The sequence below is a fragment of the Archocentrus centrarchus genome, unplaced genomic scaffold (assembly GCF_007364275.1).
Source record: "Archocentrus centrarchus isolate MPI-CPG fArcCen1 unplaced genomic scaffold, fArcCen1 scaffold_24_ctg1, whole genome shotgun sequence".
Classification (NCBI taxonomy): Eukaryota; Metazoa; Chordata; class Actinopteri; order Cichliformes; family Cichlidae; genus Archocentrus; species Archocentrus centrarchus.
In genome coordinates, this window is record NW_022060254.1 from 1,600,802 (window position 1) to 1,618,613 (window position 17,812).

The 17,812-nt window shown below is 38.9% G+C and overlaps 1 protein-coding gene across 1 annotated transcript; it reads right to left on the bottom strand.

Annotated features, from left to right (window-relative positions):
- Window positions 1–10,909: 10,909 nt before the first annotated feature.
- LOC115775615 (uncharacterized) lies at window positions 10,910–15,439 on the bottom strand. Its single transcript, XM_030723083.1, has 10 exons — window positions 15,362–15,439; window positions 15,099–15,275; window positions 14,834–14,941; window positions 13,279–13,368; window positions 13,039–13,173; window positions 12,678–12,812; window positions 12,297–12,391; window positions 11,593–11,719; window positions 11,186–11,452; window positions 10,910–11,028 (listed from the first exon to the last, which is right to left on the bottom strand). Exons 1-9 carry the CDS (start codon window positions 15,374–15,376, stop codon window positions 11,327–11,329), a joined length of 1,008 nt encoding a protein of 335 aa, XP_030578943.1. The 5' UTR covers window positions 15,377–15,439; the 3' UTR covers window positions 10,910–11,028; window positions 11,186–11,326.
- Between the last annotated feature and the right edge of the window lie 2,373 nt (window positions 15,440–17,812).

Below are 17,812 nucleotides of genomic sequence, written 5' to 3' on the forward strand. Positions count from 1 at the left end.
AGTAAAGCTCTGTGTTGGTGCACAGTGTTTGTGTTCATGGTCAGAGTTACAGGTTACATCAGTGCAGCAGAGATGAGTTTGAATCAAAGCTGCTGATGCTGAGATTCATTCACTGAATCCAACATTTCTACAGCCTGTATGCGGTCAGTGTAGGGGATGGAGATCAGCTCAGATAGCTGTGAAATACTGGGTTACATCTTTGTGAGTTCAGTTCATCCACACAGAGCAGTAAACCTCAGAGCAGCAGCAGCAGGTCAGCTGATCACAGCCTGCACACCAACATCATTCACTGGAGCTACAATAGAAAGCTGTGATTCTTCTCCCCATGCAGAGCCACTACAGCTGATCTTAGGGTTCCTCCACCTTCTGAATCCCACTGTAACCCCTGAGTATCCTCATGTTGGTGTTTAGGTGGAGGCACAGTCACCCTCTGCTATGGAGGACACAGAGAATAGAGCTGTGTTTAAATTCCCTTTCACAGTTTGTGATTCAAGCTGAGTACATTCATTAGAATTAAAATTTAGATTGGAATAACGTTTGTGTTCTCATGTATTATTTTATATTATTACAATAATATATAATGAGGTTCAGTTAGCTTTACACAAAAATAGCAGGTAGAAACGTCCTCCAAAGAGCTACTTTTACTTTCTTACTTTGAGTACATTTCAGAGCCTGTACTTTTTTACTTTTACTTAAGTAAAGAAGTTGAACCAGTACTTTGACTTTTACCAAAGTATTTTTTAACACAAGTACTTGTACTTCTACTTAAGTACAGAATGTCAGTACTTTTGCCACCTCTGAGAGTGGGTAACTTGATGCCTCTTAAGCTGCTACTCTGAGTGAAAGCTCTGCCACACTGATCACAGCTGTACGGCTTCTCTCCACTGTGGATCACTTGATGATTTTTTAATGAACCCTTCCTAGTAAAATCCGTCCCACACTGATCACAGGTGTATTTTTTTCCTCCCTTCCTTCTGTGAGGTTTGTCAGCCTCCTGGCTTCTCGCTCCATGTTGGTCCTGCAGTAACAGAGATACAAACAGAGGCAGTGAGTGAAATGCAGTCGTGGAACAAACTTCAAACTCCCTTAACATTGGAGTTTTTTTGGTAGCCTCCAAAGATCTACTAGGTCTATTACCTCCACGTACTGGTGAAAGTAGCACATTACATGCAGCCATGTACAAGGAAAAAAAAGAGGAAATGTAAATTTATGTAAAATGATTTCAAAGCATTAATTGGACATCCTGGTTATAAAGAATCATAACATGCCAAAATGCCAAAGGATGGGACAACACTGCAAATGGATGAAAGCCATCCTGGAAACTTGTTTTATCTGTGAGCTAACAGACACATCCTGGTCAAAGATGAATCCAAGATTCCTCACAGGACTACTGCAGGCCACATGAATGCCATAAAAGGACAGCAAACACACACTCTTTCAAGTACTGTATGCATATATTTTCTAATAAATAACAAAGCAAATATGAGCTCTCTCTCACTGAGTTTCTGATCACACTGACAGACAAACTCCACAGAGTTGAACTGCAGTTTGTGATGGTAGTTGTTGTTCTGCTCTGCAGCCTCTGTGAGTTTGGTGTAGCAGCACATGAAGCAGCTCTCCACCTTCTGCAGCTTCTGCTTAGAGTGACCCTAAAGCTTGAAGCAGATCTTCAGAGCAGAACAAGGACTACTGCCACCAGCTGTAGTCCAACACAGTGGAGTTGGAGTGTGTTGAACCACGGGATGAGAGACTCTGGGGATCACCACAACAGCAACATCAACAGCTACTGGTACAGCATTTCCAAACCAGTAAGAACTGGAATCAAACTGGTTGGAAAAACAATGAGATCTAATGAGGAGTGAGTGGAAAAGTGCTATGAAAATATGAAATGTGTAATTATAACAGTAATGAAAATGACATTATAGATCAAATACTGCTGAATGAAAATGATGTATTGTATGATAAATTGTGGGTTTGATCTGAATCTTGATTATTAATGTCTTTGTTTCAGTGTCCTGTTAAAATGTGACCTTTTTATTTTGTCTTGTTGTAACGTCAGTGCTAATTGGGACCATAATAAAGCAAACCAACAGCAGCTGATGAAGTCACACAGTTTCAATAATAGTGTAACACTGATATTTTTTTCACCTGTTGTGTTGAACTCATTGTTTCCTCTGTAGAGGCTGAAAATGTTCCTCTGCTGCTCCGTCAGACTCTCCTCCTCCTGATAATCAGCTGCAGGAGAACAGATCTTTATTAGAAGCTACCACACTGCACTGTTTGGGGGAATGAGCCCTTTAAGGCTGGATTTGGATTTATACACTTGTGGGATACGGCCGGTTCTAGTCGGCTATGTTAGGGTGGACATCTAGAAACAGTAGGTGGGAAACTTGTTTGAAACAAAGACAGAAGGTCTGAACAGCCGACTAGTAACCCACAGGTTTGTGGTTGGAGTCCCTGTTGGATCTGGACTGCAGCGACTGGGAGGTTTTCAGGACCGCTCCAACAGTTTGATGAGTGTACAGATGCTGTGACGTCCTACATCAGCTTCTGTGAGGACAGCTGCACACCATCACACACCAGGGTGACTTATAGTAATGACGAGCCCTGGTTCACAGCTAAGCTGAGGAGGCTGAGGCTGGAAAAGGAGGAAGTGTTTCAGAGTGGAGACAGAGGCAGTTTCAAAGTTCAGGTTTAGCAAAGCAGTGAGAGGCTAAACAGGTGAACTGAAAGAAACTCCAAAACCAGTTTTCAGTGAACGACTCTGCTTCTGTCTGGAAAGTTCTCAGTGACCCAACCACAAGCCTAAAGCCCCCCCACTGCACCAGCAGTTCACACCTCACCAACAGCCTGAACAGCTTCTCCTGTAGCTTCAACAATGGGACAGACCTGTTACTCCCACACCCCAGTCCTACCACCTCCACCATTCATACTACAACAGGGACCTGCTCACTACCTCACAAGTCTCTCCACCCCCCCATGACGCCTCTCTCCATAGTTGAGAGAGATTGTGACAAAGTGCTGCGTGGTGGGTGGGATTGGACTCAGTATGCAGGACTGACAGGCAAACTAAACTGAAAGGTTGTTTATTGAGGGGAATGACCGGAGACATAAAATACAAAATAAACTGGGCTGGACAGGTGCCAGGTAGTGCTGTTATGTCTTGTACCGAAGCTCTGAGGAACGTGCCGAGCAAAAGGGGGCGTGTCCACTGCACCACCGTATTAACTGAAGGACAAATCCTGGTCAAAAATGACTCCAAGATTTCTCACAGTGTTACTGGAGGCCAAAGTAATGCCATCCAGAGTAAGTATCTGGTTAGACACCATGTTTCTAAGATTTGTGGGGCCGAGAACAAGAATTTCAGTTTTATCTGAATTTAGAAGCAGGAAATTAGAGGTCATCCAGGCCTTGATGTCTTTAAGACATTCCTGCAGTTTAACTATTTGATGTGTGTCATCTGGCTTCATTGATAGGTAAAGCTGAGTATCATCTGCATTACAATGAAAGTTTATGCAATGCTTTCTAATAATACTGCCTAAGGGAAGCATGTATAATGTAAATAGAATTGTCCTAGCACAGAACCCTGTGGAACTCCATGATTAACCTTAGTGTGTGAAGAAGACTCCCCATTTACATGAACAAATTGGAGTCTATTAGATAAATATGATTCAAACCACGGCACTGAGGTCCAACAGGACAAGAACAGAGATGAGTCCACTGTCAGAGGCTGGAAGAAGATCATTTGTAACCTTCACTAATGCTGTTTCTGTACTGTGATGAATTCTGAAACCTGACTGAAACTCTTCAAATAAACCGTTCCTCTGCAGATGATCAGTTAGCTGTTTTACAACTACTCTTTCAAGGATCTTTGAGAGAAAAGGAAGGTTGGAGATTGGCCTATAAATAGTTAAGACAGCTGGGTCAAGTGACAGCTGCATGAAGCTGACACCCCACCCATGTGAAAAATTTCAGCAAAGAGACTGAGCGGTTAGATTCAACTCATTGTCATTGTGCGCACAACGAAATGAACGTTCCAGATCACTCATCCAGAGACGAGGATCTGCGGTAATGCAGACAGAGATCGGTGCTACCGTTAGGCAATGTGGTTTAACTGTCTTGCCCAAGGACACAACACAGCGCAGGGACAGGCAAACCGGCAACCCTCCGGCTGCAAGGCAAACACTTACCCACTGCGCCACTGCCACTTTCCTGCCAGTGCTCTGTTTGTTCTGCTTTGTGCCGTTAAAATTTTTATTTGTGCTGCTTTAGTTTCTGAGTTATTAAAGATTATTTTTTAGGTCATCCAAAGGTCATCATCCCCCCATCCTGCTCCAAAACAAACCACAGTGGTCTACTTTTTTTAGTGCTCCGTTTATGCCTCTTTTATTTATGAGATATAATTTTCATTCAGGTCATCACTGATGACTTCAATTGATGACGTCTATGGTCTGCACTGGACATCAACACCACAAAGCAATCAGTTATAAATTTTGCATTTTTCTTTTATCATGCAAGTTAAATTCTGTTTTAGCTGCTGTTGTAAAATGTGTGCTGTCTTACATTGTTTTGCACTTTAATCCTTACTAAAGATTATAATTTTTTTTGTCTCATTTAAAGAAATGAAATCAAGAGAAACCAAAGCAGCACAAACAAAAATTTAAACAGCACAAACTATTTGCTGGAATTTCTCACGTGGGTAGGGTGTCAAGAGACGGCTTTTTTTTTTTTTTTGGGCCACAGCAGCTTTTATGGGCAGTGGAGGGAGACAGGAAATGGGGGAAAGATACAGGGGAAGACACATGGGCAAAGCGGCAACAGGCCGGGACTCAAACCCGCACCACACCGCAGCATATGTATGTGGTCGCTGGCTTCACCACTAAACCACCCGGGCACCCGAGAGATGGCTTTTTAAGTAGCAGTTTAATTACAGCCACCTTGAAGGTCTGTGGTACATAGCCAACTAATAAAGACAGATTGATCATTTTTAAGATTGAAGCATCAATAATTGGAAAGACTTCTTTGAACAGTCTAGTAGGAATGGGATCTAATAAACATGTTGCTGGTTTGGAGGAAGTAACTATTGAAGTTAACTCTGAAAGATCAACTGGAGAGAAAGAGTCTAAACAAATACCAGCAGTGCTGAAAGCAGCCGAACATGAAGAGAATTCTTTGAGATGGTTATGAATAATTTTTTCTCTAATGTCTAAAATGTTGTTTGTAAAGAAATCCATGAAGTCACTACAGTGAAAGTGAAAGGAATACTCGGCTCTACAGAGCTCTGACTCTGTCAGCCTGGCTACAGTGCTGAAAACAAACCTGGGGTTGTTCTTATTTTCTTCAATTAATGATGAGTAGTAAGATGTCCTAGCTTTATGGGGGGCTTTTTATAGAGCAACAAACTCTTTTTCCAGGCTAAATGAGCATCTTCTAATTTAGTGAGACACCATTCCCTCTCTAGCTTACGGGTTTATCTGCTTTAAGCTGTGCGTTTGTGAACTTCCTGTAACTGTTTATCCGCAAACACACCACACACTGTCTATATACAATACTGTATATAGTGTTTTGATGTGCATGTGTGTATATGTATATGTGTATTGATATATATTTTTGTATATATTGTTTTCTATTTTATTTAATTGTATTTTATCCTTCTTCTCTGTACTTGAGCTGCTGTAATATGCAAATTTCCCCATCGTGGGATCATTAAAGTTTGTCTTATCTTATTCCATCTTATACTTTAATTATTATTAATATAGCGCTTAGATCAGGGCTGTCAAACTCAATCATAGGACGGGCCAAAATGGAATAAAACAGGAGAACATCTGAATTCACTCTGTGCTAAACATTCATTTGATAGAAGGAACAATTGTAATCATAGTCAGATCTACCTGAGCTTTAATGATGGGGCTTTTTAACTCACACATTCAACACTTTCTACCAGCTTTCCTTCCTGGCTTTGACTGCTGCAGCTGTGTTTGACACTGCAAGACATTTTTAAATTATTCTTCACTCTTCATGATTATAGTTTACTCTTTTTGGAGGAAATGCAGCTTTAAACATTCACATTAGTGATGAGAGTGTGAAACCGAAGCTTCCATACGTGCTTCGAACCCTGGGCTTACAACTGCAGAGAACCACTGCTTCAAGCTTGTTTCAGGACCAAAAAAATCACGTGACAAATGACGTCCGAAGCAGCAACTGCTTCGTTCTCGGACTGAATCACGTGACTGGTTCAGGTGATTCGCTGGTTAGGAGTGAAGGAGCGAGAGCGAGACAGTCAGCCAGGTTCATACTCACACAGTTTTAGCGTTGTTATAACAACAGTTACTGCTGAGTTATGAATCATCCTTTGAACGTGATGACGGACACTGTCGTAACAAGACTAACGCAAAAGCGGTAGTTACACAAGCACACCCAGTTAATGCCATGTTTCCATTGCCATTGGGGTGGCTGTAGCTCAGTAGGTAGAGCAGGTCACCAACTGATCGGAAGGTCAGCGGTTCGATTCCTGGCTACTCCAGGCTGCATGCCAATGTATCCTTGGACAAGATACTTAACCCCAAGTTGCTCTCCGACCGTCCCGTTGGAGTATGAATGTGTGTGAATGTTAGCTAATTAAAAGCACTTAGCTTAGTAAACATGGAAGTGCTTGTATGAATGGGAGTGCATGGGTGAATGTAAAACATGTTGTATAAGTGCTTTGAGTGCTCTGACTGAGTAGAAAAGCTATATAAGAACTAGTCCATTTACCATGTTTCCTCAACACTGCTCGGTACTTTGTTTCCTAAAGCACACCCTCTCTCAATCCCAGATACTAGTCAGCATGAATCAGCTGAACATATACAGTAATCCCTCACTTATCACGGGGGTTATGTTCCAGGACCACCCGCGATAAGTGAAAATCCGGACGCTATATTTATTTTAATACTTATACATTATTTTAGTAGTTATACACTATTTTAAGTGTTTATAAACCCTCCCCACACACTTATACACCAAACATATACATTACTGTACAACACGTACTACACATGTGAAGAGTACCGCAAAAACCTGCGAAACAGCGAAAATACCACAATAAATATTTTACACTAATACTGATTGAAAACCCGCGAAACAGCAAGTCCGCGAAAAGCGGGATTACTGTATTGACAGTGTTTGTGGTCTACTATTTCACCACTACATGTCACTGAAATGAACCTTTGACTGAATAACCCATGTTTAATACAAAGTGGTTCAATACTGCTTTGCTTCATTTGAGCATCACTAATTCAAATGGTTCAAGTGAATCCAACCAACACACAAGAAAAATCAATCAATCACATTGATCACAAGTGGACAAACTTCTGGCTTCTGTAGCCAAAATAAAATCCATCATTTAATCTAAACTGTTAAAATCTAAAACCGCTCAAGCTAAAGTTAGCTCGATGCTTACCTTTACCGCGGTCAAGTGAGCCCTCATTTTCGAAGACGCAGTCAAGCTAGCCGCACATAGAATTACGTTGCCCATTTACACCGCATATTACGGTACGGCTTCCAGTCGCCCTAAATAACACATCGGAAGTGTTGTTATCCTTCAATATACACCATTGCAATGCATTTTTCATAAAAAAAAATACTGTCAAGCCTCTAAATACTCAGCTTTGTAAAGGTGTAATTTATTTATCATCTCAATCTTTTAAAACAAAAATGAATTAATGTATACTCCACTTTTTTACTCAAAGTGACATTTTTGAGGTGTATTCATAGGAGGACTGTTCGAGGTGACGCAGAGCTTTCACCTGATTCTTGCTCACCTTGACCCCCACTGTATATGGACTGACTTTCATATCAAATAACTGTACGGTTTTCGAGAAAATTGCATGCAAAATCCCAAGTACAGTAATGTATTATATTGGTATATTTCAACTGTATTCATAGGAGCGCTGTTCGAGGTGACGCAGAGCTTTCGCCTGATTCTTGCTCACCTTGACCCCCACTGTATATGGACTGACTTTCATATCAAATAACTGTACGGTTTTCGAGAAAATTGCATGCAAAATCCCAAGTACAGTAATGTATTATATTGGTATTTTTCAACTGTATCCATAGGAGCGCTGGTCAAGGTGACGCAGAGCTTTCACCTGATTCTTGCTCACCTTGACCCCCACTGTATATGGACTGACTTTCATATCAAATAACTGTACGGTTTTCGAGAAAATTGCTTTCAAAATCCCAAGTACAGTAATGTATTATATTGGTATATTTCAACTGTATTCATAGGAGCGCTGGTCAAGGTGACGCAGAGCTTTCACCTGATTCTTGCTCACCTTGACCCCCACTGTATATGGACTGACTTTCATATCAAATAACTGTACGGTTTTCGAGAAAATTGCTTTCAAAATTCCACTCAAAGTACAGTAATGTAGCTGTAGCATATAGGCAATTTTGAACTGTATTCATAGGAGCGCTGTTCGAGGTGACGCAGAGCTTTCGCCTGATTCTTGCTCACCTTGACCCCCACTGTATATGGACTGACTTTCATATCAAATAACTGTACGGTTTTCGAGAAAATTGCTTTCAAAATCCCATGTACAGTAATGTATTATATTGGTATTTTTCAACTGTATTCATAGGAGCACTGTTCGAGGTGACGCAGAGCTTTCACCTGATTCTTGCTCACCTTGACCCCCACTGTATATGGACTGACTTTCATATCAAATAACTGTACGGTTTTTGAGAAAATTGCTTTCAAAATCCCATGTACAGTAATGTATTATATTGGTATATTTCAACTGTATCCATAGGAGCGCTGGTCAAGGTGACGCAGAGCTTTCACCTGATTCTTGCTCACCTTGACCCCCACTGTATATGGACTGACTTTCATATCAAATAACTGTACGGTTTTCAAGAAAATTGCATGCAAAATCCCAAGTACAGTAATGTATTATATTGGTATTTTTCAACTGTATTCATAGGAGCTCTGTTCGAGGTGACGCAGAGCTTTCACCTGATTCTTGCTCACCTTGACCCCCACTGTATATGGACTGACTTTCATATCAAATAACTGTACGGTTTTCGAGAAAATTGCATGCAAAATCCCAAGTACAGTAATGTAGCTGTAGCATATAGGCAATTTTGAACTGTATTCATAGGAGCGCTGTTCGAGGTGACGCAGAGCTTTCACCTGATTCTTGCTCACCTTGACCCCCACTGTATATGGACTGACTTTCATATCAAATAACTGTACGGTTTTCGAGAAAATTGCTTTCAAAATCCCAAGTACAGTAATGTATTATATTGGTATTTTTCAACTGTATTCATAGGAGCGCTGGTCAAGGTGACGCAGAGCTTTCACCTGATTCTTGCTCACCTTGACCCCCACTGTATATGGACTGACTTTCATATCAAATAACTGTACGGTTTTCGAGAAAATTGCTTTCAAAATCCCAAGTACAGTAATGTATTATATTGGTATATTTCAACTGTATTCATAGGAGCGCTGTTCGAGGTGACGCAGAGCTTTCACCTGATTCTTGCTCACCTTGACCCCCACTGTATATGGACTGACTTTCATATCAAATAACTGTACGGTTTTCGAGAAAATTGCTTTCAAAATCCCAAGTACAGTAATGTATTATATTGGTATTTTTCAACTGTATTCATAGGAGCGCTGGTCAAGGTGACGCAGAGCTTTCACCTGATTCTTGCTCACCTTGACCCCCACTGTATATGGACTGACTTTCATATCAAATAACTGTACGGTTTTCGAGAAAATTGCTTTCAAAATCCCAAGTACAGTAATGTATTATATTGGTATATTTCAACTGTATTCATAGGAGCGCTGTTCGAGGTGACGCAGAGCTTTCACCTGATTCTTGCTCACCTTGACCCCCACTGTATATGGACTGACTTTCATATCAAATAACTGTACAGTTTTCGAGAAAATTGTATGCAAAATCCCAAGTACAGTAATGTATTATATTGGTATTTTTCAACTGTATCCATAGGAGCGCTGGTCAAGGTGACGCAGAGCTTTCACCTGATTCTTGCTCACCTTGACCCCCACTGTATATGGACTGACTTTCATATCAAATAACTGTACGGTTTTCGAGAAAATTGCTTTCAAAATCCCAAGTACAGTAATGTATTATATTGGTATATTTCAACTGTATTCATAGGAGCGCTGTTCGAGGTGACGCAGAGCTTTCACCTGATTCTTGCTCACCTTGACCCCCACTGTATATGGACTGAGTTTCATTTCAAATAACTGTACGGTTTTCAAGAAAATTGCTTTCAAAATTCCACTCAAAGTACAGTAATGTAGCTGTAGCATATAGGCAATTTTGAACTGTATCCATAGGAGCGCTGGTCAAGGTGACGCAGAGCTTTCACCTGATTCTTGCTCACCTTGACCCCCACTGTATATGGACTGACTTTCATCTCAAATAACTGTACGGTTTTCGAGAAAATTGCTTTAAAAAACCAGTTACATTTCTGTACTTCATTTGTTTCTAAAATTGGTGTACTCTTTGGGACCCACAATAATAAGACAAAATCAGTTTTAATCTATTCAAATATATGCATAGTTTCAAGGTTTTATAAAGTTTCTACCAAATGTGATACTGCTAATAAGTGGTTAGTTTGTGATATTACCGGACCTTAGTGCTTGTGTATTGAAATTGGAGTCCCAGTCAAGACAGTGAATGACAATTTCAGAATGATAGAAAGGACAAAGATGAATTCCAACTATGTATTTGAAAAAGATTTTGAAAAAGATTTCAGATTAAACACACTGGCAATATAGAACATTCATGCATGAACAGTGATAATTAAATCTAGAAAGTCATGTTCAAAAAAAAAAAAAAACAATTAATATTTAAAACATCTTGCTTTTATAAAGCAGTAACAACACATTTTTATCATGGGGACTTATTTCAGACACAGAACGCAATTCCAGTCTGTGCTGCGTGCTTGGACGAGCTGGGCTTTTTCCATATCCAGGCATTCTGAGTGGAACCAGCGCATACAGCTATCACACTGTATCTGTAACAAATAACTGGGCGTTATAACTGTCCAAGTAGATGAGTTTGACATAAATACATCAATGTTCTCCTAAACAGGAAAATACTTTGTCCTAGAGAACAATGTACTTAAGAAATGAATGAATGAAAAGGAAATTATATATAAAGGACTACTGTACCCAGTCAGTGGTGGATGGCCCTGCACATGGTGGCTTACTTGATGCACACATGGCACAGTTGTTGTCGCTGTCAAATACTAAAACCAAATCTAAGACTAATAATATTGCTTAATATTCAGACTTGAATTTAACAATAAAATCTTATCCACCTGAGGCATCAATGATTGTCTGGGCCAAAGACCTTCGTGCTTGGGCCATCTCTTTTTTAGTGGTCCCAAATTTCATCTTTGGTTTCTCTGGGAAGGCTTTCATTACTGCTTTGGCCATCTAAAGTCAAGCACTATGATTATTCTATGCATTTTCATTTTAATTACAAATATAACGAACAAAACAAAAAAGATCAATTAAATATTGTCTCAATTTGCAGTACTTTTTTTCCCCTTAATTCAACTCATGTGTTAACATACCATTATGACCAGTACCCCGCAGCTAGATCCATCACGTTGACAGGGATGTGGCATCACTCCTCCTCTGAGTTTAACATCCACCCAGTCTGTTTTGTTGTGGCATGTCCTCCTCATTTTGAAGTATTCACTGTGACCATAACATTTTTTTTATATGATAGTTAATTTACATGCGTTTCTAAAATGTAGACAAATCAGATAATTGATTTTGTAATGATGATTTTGATGTCACTAAGCCATTACTGTTTAGAACAAACATGTGCTCCTTGTCTCATTTTATACAAATTTAGCATGAATTTGAACATGTTCTTAAAGCTGCAGATTTGTATTCCTTTAAAAACAAAAAAAAACAAAAACCTTTTCCCACAACTGATGACCATTGAATTTGGTAGTCTATCATGACCTCCACAGCTCCCTTCCATAAGGAAGTAAAAGCCCTATACAGCTACCAATTCATTATTGATATTCCCAATCAGTGTTCTGAAATTCTTATTTCTGTTTATTAACCGCAGTCTCCAAAGACACATAACCTATGAGTGCTAGTATTTAAGACAGAAATTTTAATGTATTGAGAACTATTTAAAAATCATATGAGCATTTCCAGTGACAGTGAAATGCTATGGTGCTGTCACCGTGTCACCTTTTCTATTACATTGCAGATTAAGTGATGTATTGTCAGGGATGTATAGGTAATACAGACTAATTACCGGAATCTTTCGGCTGCATCGTCGGACTCGTCCTTTTCGGCTGAATTTTTTGTTGGATCCACCAAATACAGACAACTGTCTGCTGCATTGATGTACTGTGATAGAACAATTTTAAAAAGCACATAAATTATGCAGGCTGCAACTTTTAAAATGTATTTATTAAATGTTTTTTTTACTAATCAGAAACTTCCAGTGTATGTTTCCGATATTTACAAATGACACGATCGCTTTGTAGTTGTCAAAGTTTACCTGTTACAAATTTAACAGGCATAAATTTTAAAAATCATTACCATATTTTTGTTTAACTGCACAAACAATGTCAAACCATTAAAAATGACAAAAAGCACCAAATTAGCTCATTTAAAAAAATAAATAAATTACCTTTGACAAACTGTGTCTCCGGATCATTTCTCTCTTGCCAAAGAGGATCACGCCGCTTGTGTAGTGGTTCATCACATAAACTGTGTTTCCCAAATTAAGTTGAATTGCGCATTGGTGCAATAGACACTCAATTACCTTGATAACATAAGAAATAACAAATTAATACTCATCTAGAGTGCATAACATTTTGAACTAAGAAGGACAAGCCATTTTTGTAATGACCTATGTCTTGTGGATATGTCAATACTTTACAGAAAAGCAATACATATTGAACCAAAAAAAATAATAATTTGCGTTTTTGCAGCAGGTTTGATGTGAATATCAAGGTATTTTTGGAGCAGAGTGTTTCAGGAATACATACCTCTCCTACAAGCCAACTATGTGGCTGAAGAGACAGGAGCTCACTGTGACGTATCACGAGGTTGTTCCCTCGAATTTGAGATGGCACCACTGAAACAACCACTTCTGTTGTCTTCTTTTTCCACAGAGTAGAGACCTGTGTGTAAAATATTCAGTAGTGCATTCTTAAGTTACAAATAACATAATTCCCAGGAAAAAACAAAACAAAACAAAACTTAATTTTGGTTGCATCTAAAGTCACCTGTAATGCAGTCCCCTCTGACAATCCTGCTGGGTTTTCCTCAAGATGCTGTGTCCTTTCAGGTGGAGCTGGTGATTCTTGTGCCACCTTCTGGTGTTTTGTATTCAAGAGAAAACTAGGATTAGTGATCTATTAAGGTTACATTTTCAATGACAGAAAAAATGTGCACTAATTTGATTGCACTTCAAATTGAGGACTTGCGGGATTCTTCTCCTCAATGTAGTTTTTAAAAATTGTGCACCCCTGTGTGAAAGACTGATTTGCTTGGTTTATAACATCTACTATGAATCCCTTTCTAAACTGACATACATTAGCCATGTATGTTGCCATTTTCTTCTACCTACTTCTCCCTTGCGGTCATTCTAGAAACAGACTTGAAGTACTACTTTGATTTAAAAAAAAATAAATAAATACATATATATATATATATATATATATATATATATATATATATATATATTAGGGGTGGGACTCGATTAAAAAATTAATCGAATTAATTACAAGCTTTGTGATTAATTAATCGAAATTAATCGCATTTTAATCGCATTTCAATATTTGACATGAGAAATATTAATTTAAGTTTAGTTGATGAATAAATCAATATACATTAGCTTAAACTTCAAAATGTTGTTTATTTTCCCACCAGTCTACTACACAGACCAATGAAGGGTGGAAGTGCTCCTGTGATAAGCAAACTCCTGAAATTAAAGTTAAGCATCATAACTGGATAGTTTTATTCAACATTAATGTCTCACTTAATATATTTGGAAATTAATCATTCTCTCAGCTGTATTCCTTGATGTTGAAATGTGTTATGCTTGTTTTAACAGCTTATTTTGACTTAAGACTAAACCACAAAAGACTTAAAAAAAAAAGACTTAAAATTAAACCACAAAAAGGAGAAAAAGTTCGTTCTCCGTTTAACAGCTGCTTTACACAGCTGTGCTTCGCAATCACGGTTGCTAGGCGACATGAGCTACGCAGAGGTGACGGCAGGTGATATGAAGGCTAGCTGCTCACTTCCGGCCTTTGTGGTGTTCGTGGGCTGCGAAAGACGTGGGCCGGGTCCTTCGCAGGATGCGGCCCCTAATTTGGACATTGTGCGTCGATATAATCTGTATGCCGGGAACTCGCGCACTGAGAAACGTTCCACGGTGCAAAGTGCGATTAAAATGCGTTAAAATTTTTAACGTGTTAATTTCCCCGTAATTAATTAATCGAAATTAACGCGTTAAAGTCCCAGCCCTAATATATATATATATATATATATATATATATGTATATATATATAATATGGAAAGCTATGAATTGTTAAATGCAATGACCAAGCATGTACCACATAAAGGTAAACAAAGTTATTTTAGGGGATGAGAACATGTTCAAGCTCTTCCTGTGCTGACACATTATGTGTGGGCAGCTTTCTCTGTTCAGTGTGGACATATTGAACATATTCAGCATGCTCTATGCCATTTTAAATTTACAGCTCAATATATCAAAATTGTGATCTGAATATAAGCTAGGTTTAAAAGTAATTACTGGAACCATGAAGACATACCTCTGACTTCTTTTTCTTCAGTGGCAGGCCAGTCACTAATGGTGATACATACACACCTTTCCTTTTGCTCCGTTTGTTTTTCCATTTCTCAGTTTCCACTCGAAAAGACTGTTGAACACACAAACACATTGGAATGTTTTCATATATCAGCAGTTATTCAATTTGTTTAATATCTTTTTTTTAAAAAATACTTTGTGTTCTCACTATGCTTTACTAAAAGCATTTGTACAGAGTATTTCTTTCATGAACAGGGAGGTTTTCAAACCTTCTTTCTTGTCTTCTCTGTGTCTGCATATTCAAGGAGAAGGGCATCATGCATTTTTTGATATATTCTAACAAAGTCGTCAAGCCTTGTCAGTCTCCTCTTTTGAAAACGAATTTTTTTCAGGTCCCACTGGCTTTTCTCCATGATTCCCTGTGTTCTGTTGTCTTGTGTGTAATTCTGAAAGTTTTAGTGCAGTGGTTACTGGGGTATATTTCAAACTTGCTATACAATTTAATTTTCCTTTCCACTTATGTTCTTGATACCTGGTTCTTTGACATTCTAATGTTGCCATGGGTTTTACTGAGCTGCTCGTAAGCTGGGCCAGTACCATGACGTCCAAGATCCCCTAAAGCGTCCAAAAATGAAAAAGTGTATTAACTGTTCAAAAATTAGTGAAAAGTTAGTACATTTTATTAAAAATTTAATTTAAAAGTTGTATACTTTACCGAGCATAAGTGATGACCGCAAAGTTGCATGTGGCAAAAGGTGATTTGCCAAACCCAATATGAATTTTGGGGCATGTAAGGTGTTTTTTTCACCCTCAGAGTCTAGTGGTGCATTTTCAATGGTAGTGAGGAAGTGAGTCTTCAGTGGTGAATTCCCAACATCAAGCTGCAAGTAATTTCAGTTATGTTTAAAGGTAGGAAAGCAATTTAACAAAGTGGTCAGTAATACAATTAAGTGCATCTAATTCGCTACAAACAAACAAACGCACTTACTATACAAATGTTATTTAAAACCTACCTTGTAGTCTTCAGGAATCACATTCGTGTCATCAATATCCAGGCTCCCTCGTTGTTGCATTAGTACTTTCAGGTTACTATAGTGCTTTGAGACATTAATTCCTGTGCAAGGACTGCAAAACACCACTGCAGCACTGTGGACAACTTCATCCATGTCTTTCAAAGTCGTGCAACATGCCAGCAGGCCGAAGACATGCATTGCAAGCCTGTAGTGCTCTGGAATGCTGGGAAATAAGTGACATGGAAAAAAAATTATATAAGTAATGCTAAAAACAAAATCAATTATAATGCAATTTAGATAGTTACATACTGTTTTTTACAAAGATCCTTTGCATTTTTCATGATGTGGCTCAAACATCTATGAAGAATCGGAATGTCAAATGTTGATGGATGCTGACCAGTAACCAAAAGAAAGTACTTCTGCAGCAGATCTTCAAGACTTGTCCTGCAGAATGTCATTGAAATGGAACGGAGGAGTACCAGTGATCCATCACACCTCTGCATGTGCTCCTTCAATACATCCATGAGTTTCCTTTGTGTTATTCCTCTATTCCTCCTGCCTGACAGCTCCATCTGCAATGTCCTTATCTAATGTACTTGGAATTCCTCCACTGTAAATCTCCTATGAATACAGTTGAAAAATACCAATATAATACATTACTGTACTTGGGATTTTGCATGCAATTTTCTCGAAAACCGTACAGTTATTTGAAATGAAAGTCAGTCCATATACAGTGGGGGTCAAGGTGAGCAAGAATCAGGCGAAAGCTCTGCGTCACCTCGAACAGCGCTCCTATGAATACAGTTGAAAAATACCAATATAATACATTACTGTACTTGGGATTTTGAAAGCAATTTTCTCGAAAACCGTACAGTTATTTGATATGAAAGTCAGTCCATATACAGTGGGGGTCAAGGTGAGCAAGAATCAGGTGAAAGCTCTGCGTCACCTCGAACAGCGCTCCTATGAATACAGTTGAAATATACCAATATAATACATTACTTTTCTTGGTATTTTGAAAGCAATTTTCTCGAAAACCGTACAGTTATTTGAAATGAAAGTCAGTCCATATACAGTGGGGGTCAAGGTGAGCAAGAATCAGGTGAAAGCTCTGCGTCACCTTGACCAGCGCTCCTATGGATACAGTTGAAAAATACCAATATAATACATTACTGTACTTGGGATTTTGCATGCAATTTTCTCGAAAACCGTACAGTTATTTGATATGAAAGTCAGTCCATATACAGTGGGGGTCAAGGTGAGCAAGAATCAGGCGAAAGCTCTGCGTCACCTCGAACAGCGCTCCTATGAATACAGTTCAAAATTGCCTATATGCTACAGCTACATTACTGTACTTTGAGTGGAATTTTGAAAGCAATTTTCTTGAAAACCGTACAGTTATTTGAAATGAAAGTCAGTCCATATACAGTGGGGGTCAAGGTGAGCAAGAATCAGGTGAAAGCTCTGCGTCACCTTGACCAGCGCTCCTATGGATACAGTTGAAAAATACCAATATAATACATTACTGTACTTGGGATTTTGCATGCAATTTTCTCGAAAACCGTACAGTTATTTGATATGAAAGTCAGTCCATATACAGTGGGGGTCAAGGTGAGCAAGAATCAGGTGAAAGCTCTGCGTCACCTTGACCAGCGCTCCTATGAATACAGTTGAAATACACCAATATAATACATTACTGTACTTGGGATTTTGAAAGCAATTTTCTCGAAAACCGTACAGTTATTTGATATGAAAGTCAGTCCATATACAGTGGGGGTCAAGGTGAGCAAGAATCAGGTGAAAGCTCTGCGTCACCTCGAACAGCGCTCCTATGAATACAGTTGAAATATACCAATATAATACATTACTGTACTTGGGATTTTGAAAGCAATTTTCTCGAAAACCGTACAGTTATTTGATATGAAAGTCAGTCCATATACAGTGGGGGTCAAGGTGAGCAAGAATCAGGT

What these genes read in the sequence shown, in the direction of transcription:
- LOC115775615 (XM_030723083.1), bottom strand. An exon ending in CAGAGAAGACAAGAAAGAAG is followed by an intron (nt 14,942 to 15,098) that starts GTTTGAAAACCT and finishes TGTGTTCAACAG; the next exon opens with TCTTTTCGAGTGGAAACTGA. An exon ending in CAGAGGGGACTGCATTACAG is followed by an intron (nt 13,174 to 13,278) that starts GTGACTTTAGAT and finishes TTTTACACACAG; the next exon opens with GTCTCTACTCTGTGGAAAAA.